The sequence below is a fragment of the Rhincodon typus genome, chromosome 10 (assembly GCF_021869965.1).
Source record: "Rhincodon typus isolate 14 chromosome 10, sRhiTyp1.1, whole genome shotgun sequence".
NCBI classification, from domain to species: domain Eukaryota; kingdom Metazoa; phylum Chordata; class Chondrichthyes; order Orectolobiformes; family Rhincodontidae; genus Rhincodon; species Rhincodon typus.
The window spans coordinates 26,701,576-26,707,195 of NC_063341.1; the positions used below are offsets into that span (position 1 = coordinate 26,701,576).

General features: G+C 37.5%; 1 protein-coding gene across 1 annotated transcript in view; it reads left to right on the plus strand.

The window, feature by feature from the left end:
* smg7 (SMG7 nonsense mediated mRNA decay factor) overlaps positions 1-5,620 on the plus strand; it is a 78,244-nt gene that overhangs the window by 35,719 nt on the left and 36,905 nt on the right. Inside the window, exon 11 of the mRNA XM_020527607.2 lies at positions 4,299-4,418. Coding sequence (XP_020383196.2) covers positions 4,299-4,418 — 120 coding nt within the window. The remainder of the gene's footprint in view (positions 1-4,298; positions 4,419-5,620) is intronic.

Here is a 5,620-nt window from a genome sequence, read left to right on the forward strand (position 1 = left end):
TCTGTTTCTTCTAAACATGTTAATGTTTGTAAAGACCTACAGCAGCTTCTTTGGCTGAATGAACCTGCTATTCAAAATACTTCTATCTTAATAGTAACACCTGAGATTTGGAATTTTAGCAGATTTGGTTATCAACCTTGACAAGTGGGCAAGTAAAAGGAAGCATCTTTATATTAATTAGTATTTTGGAGTCTACCCAGATACGTTAAAAATTTTATCTCTTGGCATAATTAGCCTGTGGAAAACAATAGTCAAGCCAGGAAAGGCTTCACTTCGATTTTGGTGTCTTTTACTAACAGATTAAAAGTAACTAGATGCCCTTAACAAAAGAGAACCCGACAGCACTATTTTCATCCAACTGTTTTTGTTGACCTCACTAAGCCAGCTATTTTCACTCCCATAGTTACTAAATTACTGGGAGAAAAACTATAGGTGAGCAATTTTGAAACTAGTTCATACATTATACTATACAGAACGAAGCAGGGTGTTTGTTTTCCATGTTGTTGTCGGGTTTAGTATTAGTTTAAACAGTGAAGTTAGGGTTTAAATAAAAAGAGCGACTTCCTGTCCTACACGTTTTCAAATACAAGAGATGTACAAGAAAATGATGTGAGGTTGAGATCACTTTACATGATCATTAATTCCAGAATTCCGGAACAGCACTTTTGATAATTTACCAATAAGTGAAGGTTCAGAAAAAGCAAAGCTAGGTTTATAAATTTACGTGTACAATACTAGAAATGCCAAGAGGTAAGTTGCCATCTGATTAACCTTTCTGATAGCACACTCAACTTGTCTCAGTGTACAAAAAAAGGTTGTGATTTTGACAACTTCAAGGGAATCTTGTTTGACAGACTATTGAATTCAAAGCAATAAGTAAATTGAATTTACTGACCATATTTGGATCGCGGATAGCTTGAATTAATTTACTTGCTCTTGTTGTCTATCCCCAACACGCTAATGAAAATTTGTTTCTCGGTCTCCAGTGTTGATGGACCCAGTGACCAGTTTTTTTTTTTTGAAGAACAGAATTCCACATTTCCACTATCCTTTAGTGCAGTAAAGTGCTTCCTGATTTCACTCTGGTGTAGCCTTGCTCTAGTTGCCCATTCATTTGATCTGTTTGTCCTTTCTAACCTGGTGCTCCCATCTACACCATTTTACTGTTTATGCTAACTTAGTGCCATCTGCAACCTGTATATAGAACTCTAATCCTCAGGCAAGTCATTGATATATATGCTACAGGTCCGCGAGAAACACCACTGATCAAAAATGCATTCCTGTCTCTACTGGTTTTCTGACCTCAACTAATTCTCATTTTTTTCCTCAGATCATCTTTGTTTCTATGATGTCTCATTATTTGATTGCATTAATTGGATTTTATGAAATGTCTTCTCCCTGTCTCCTGTCTTAAACAATGGAGTAACATTTAGGATTTTTTAAGACTGAACCTAGACACTCCAGAATTGTTCCAAAGCAAATCTTGACTCTAAAGACCTTTGGGAAATTATTGCAAAGTCAACAGTTGCTTTTGCATATTTTTCAAATATCTGGAGTTGAAGCCTATCCATTTTCTAGAGATTTGTCAACCTAGAGTTACATTAATTTCTCCATTAAATTTTAAGCTTATTAAATGCACTAAATTCCTCCTCTTACTTTGCAGTACCTTGTATCTGTATTATTTTGTCTACCTGTACTGTGAAGACAAATCTGCAATTTCCTTATTGTCCATTATACCTCACCTACATTTTCTTCTTATGCACCCCAACTGCTCTTTCTCAATATGCCTATTAAAAACTTTCCTGTTAGTTTTTAAATTAATTCTCCAGTTTTTTAATTAGTTATCCCAATTTGTTGGATTTCACTTTTATATTTGCATGAACATTTGCTTCCAGCTTGTTAATCATGATTGCTTAAATAAATAAGTGAAACTTTTGCTGATGAGTTCTTTATTGGATTGTATTGCACTACTTTGTTGAGCATCATCCACTGGTTGTAGGTTTACCTGTTAACCGCTGAGACCAACTTACTTTGGTATCTTTATTTCTTTTCGTTTTGTGATTTACTTTAATTTTAAGCCTTCGTTTGTGGCTTGTGTTTGTTTCTCAAACCCTACTATCAAATTCAATCATCATGTGGTTGCTATTTGTAAGACATTCACTTACAATCAGATTATTAACTAATTCTGCCTCATTATGCATAATTAAATCTGGTTTGCCTTACTCAGTTGTTGGTTTGAAAACACATTGGTGTCATAACTTGAGCTATTTTGCTTTTCCTGGTCTAGGGGAAAATTAAAACCTCTCATTATAACAATGTCATTTGCTTCTCTGATCTTGTACTGTTCCCCTACTCCATCACCAGTGTCTGCAGGTGTGAATCCACAACTCTCATGAGTCTTGGATCCTTTATTATTTATTGCTCTGTTCTCCCATCCTTCTTCCACTGCTAATCATGCATGTTGATATTTCTTTCCATTGTTGTGATTTTGGTTTTAATCAATATTCCTATTGCTCCACTTCCACCAATTTTCTCTCCTTTTGAGAGGATACCGTTGCCTGCAATATTTGTTTTCTGTTTACGTCCAACCTATTCCATGTCTCTGATGTGGGGTTGCCCCAACTTTTTGTGTAAGGGATCACATTTCAGTTTTTTCTCTCAATTATAAAATGGGTAATTAGTTAAGATAATCATTAAAACGTGCCAAGTTATAGAGCCAACTAATAAAACCCTTTTTTCCTTCAGAAATGAAGCTTGAGAGGCTAGGTCCCATGTTCTGATCACCAGGAAAGACGTTCAGAGCCAAGCTAAGGAGTTGAATTGAGTGAACACTGGCTTAGCTTTAGCCTCTGCCCACTTACATTCTGAATTGGCCGCAGAATTCATGCAAGAGTGTAGAACAGGCCTTTCTACCTGAATTCCCCTCTCCAGTCTGGTTTTATGGGAGGAGGAGGAGGGTATGTGTATATCTGGCTCACTCCCAGACTCCGGGTTAAAGCTTATTCTGCCATGAAAAAAACACTTCCCTTGTCTTTCTTACGAGCACTCACATACAACCCTTACTCTTGCTCCTGTTCTCACAGGATCCCCTCTGTTTCTATCTTTCTTTTGCTCGCTTGCCCGCTCCTTTGGCTTGCCTCCCATTATTCCAGCTTACTTGCCTGCTACCCGTCAGATTGCATGTGCGACCTCGATTTGAGCATCTAACTTTATTTCTCTCATACTCTCTGTATTTGTGTCCAGAGCTTTTATTTGAGTTACTTCCTGTGTTACCTGTGCTGTATTCCATATGTTTTGATGTGCACTATACTCTGATCTGTTTATTCTTCTGACAATTAGCGTTAAATTGTAATCTAGAGATGACCGTTCTAAAGGTCTTGCTATTCAGTTCAGTCCCAAGCTGTTATGCCAGATTCACTCTTTGCAGAGCCTCCTCTTTGTTCTAATGTATTTGATTTCCACATGGGCTGTAACAACTTATTCACCTCCCTCCCTTTCTATGTTTTTGAACAGCCAATTTCAGACGTCTCCTGAGCCCTGTTATAACTGCTCAGGGCTTCACGGTGTTACTTCTCTCCTATAAATTCGCAATATTTATATGTTGCCACAACAGCAAAGTACTGGGAATGCTGGAATTCTGAAATAAAAGCAGAAGCAACAAGAAATATTCATCAGGTCTGGTACAAACTGAGGTGGAAAGGGGAAAAAAATTAACGTTTTTTGGTCAATGAGCCTTCTCTCTCCATAGATGCTACCAGACCCACTGAGTATTCTGTTCTTTAGTTTTGTTTCTCCCACCCTTGCCTCTTTTTTGGACTAAAGGTAGTCCTTTATTGACTTATCTTGGTTAGTATTCAGCTGTAGTCTTTGCAATGTCATTCATCATCCCTACAGGTAACAGTTACATCATACGTATTAGGCAGGACCAAATCCTGTGGTTAGTCTTCCATTTGTCTTGTTATACTCAGTTACACATGTCTCTCTCTATCTGCTTGTACTTAATCCTTTTGGGCTTCTTAACTCTACTGTATTTTTCTGACCTCAGAGGATGATTGGCAAAGAGTTCTTTAAAATGCACTGTTTAAGAAAAAAATGGGGGAGAGAAGTAGAATCCTAAAGGTAATTGACACACAGTATTTTAAATACCTTCTGAGATTATTGCCAAATTTCTCCATTTGCTGTGGTTATTTCATTGCTTGTATTCTGGAAAGTTTTTTTTTAAACTTCTCTGTTATATGTTCTGTGTCATGAGTTGGTTCAAGATTTTCTGAATGTTAGTATATTTTATTCGTCTAAAGAAATCTGGATTTCTCAAGTGGGCACCAAGGAATAGTGGCAGACAAGGAAGGGCAGCAACTAAGGACACGGCATCAGCGATTGCTTGCTTTGGGAAAGTGGATAGCAGAAAATCATTCCAGGTATACTTCAACTGAATCAAAAGTTTCAATTTCACCGTATACACAGCACTCCAATTAGCTACAGCCACTGTCAGCCAATGAAAGATGATTTGAATCAATTGTATTTTAACTTTGTTTTGCTTCAAAATTACTCAAAATAAATTGGTGGCTGCTGCTGATGCCTCAGCAAGTTTATCCAATCCTCCCTGAGCCTTAGATCAACAAAATTCTTAGCATTGCGTTATCTGATCTAACTGAGATCTCTCCAGTTGCCTCTGGTTTGCTGAACGTAATCACTGTCTGAAATTGCATGTCTATGGACAGTGCCAAAGGTAGTCAGGAGCCTCAGAAGACCTGTATTCTGTCAAGGGTCAAGCTAGTCCCACATATTAAGGTTGATGGCATTGTACGCCTGCAGGAGGGTAGGAGAAAATGGTTAGAAAGTGGCACTAGCCAGGCCAAATATTAAAAGCTTGTGTGCGCAAATTACAGCTTCAGATTTGTGATGGTGAGAGATTTTTGGGCATGACAAATTAAAATTAGATGCTTTAACTTGTTGATTAATGCTTTGTAACTGGGGAGCAGATTTTTATTTTCCCAATCATTGTTGTAATGAATCACCTGAAGTTGGACTGCTCCGTACAGGTTCGGAATTGAGAACCTAATTAATTTGTTTAAATTTTGCATTCTGTACAATGTTGCCTGTCATTCCTTTAATGTATTTAGTTGTGGGATGATAGTGAAGTTGTTGTAAGGTCATGGAACTACTAATCCCAAGGTCCAAGCTAATGTTTTGGAAATTCAGATCCCTTGATGGCAACAGGTGGAGTTTAAAATTTGTTAATTAAATTTGGAATTGAAAGCTAGCCTTAGTATTATCGAGGACCAGAAAAATAGTGAACCTGTTGTCACGGTCACTTGTCCTCTGGGCAAGGAAATGTACCATCCTTATGCTGTTTGGTATACACTTAATTTGATACCAAAGTTAATATGAATGACTCTTAACTGTCCTCTGAAATTATCTGGAAAGCCACTCACCTCCGGGGCAGTTAAGGATGGGCAAGAATTCCATGTTCCATGAAAAATAGGAAATATATTACCATTATGAGTTCTTTTTTCCTCAGGTTTACTATCTTTCAAATGAGTAAAATGACTGGCTTCAATGATCAAGAAGGGCAGACTTTTCAGGTGAAGCCAGACTTTTCAGGTGAAGCCAGACTTTT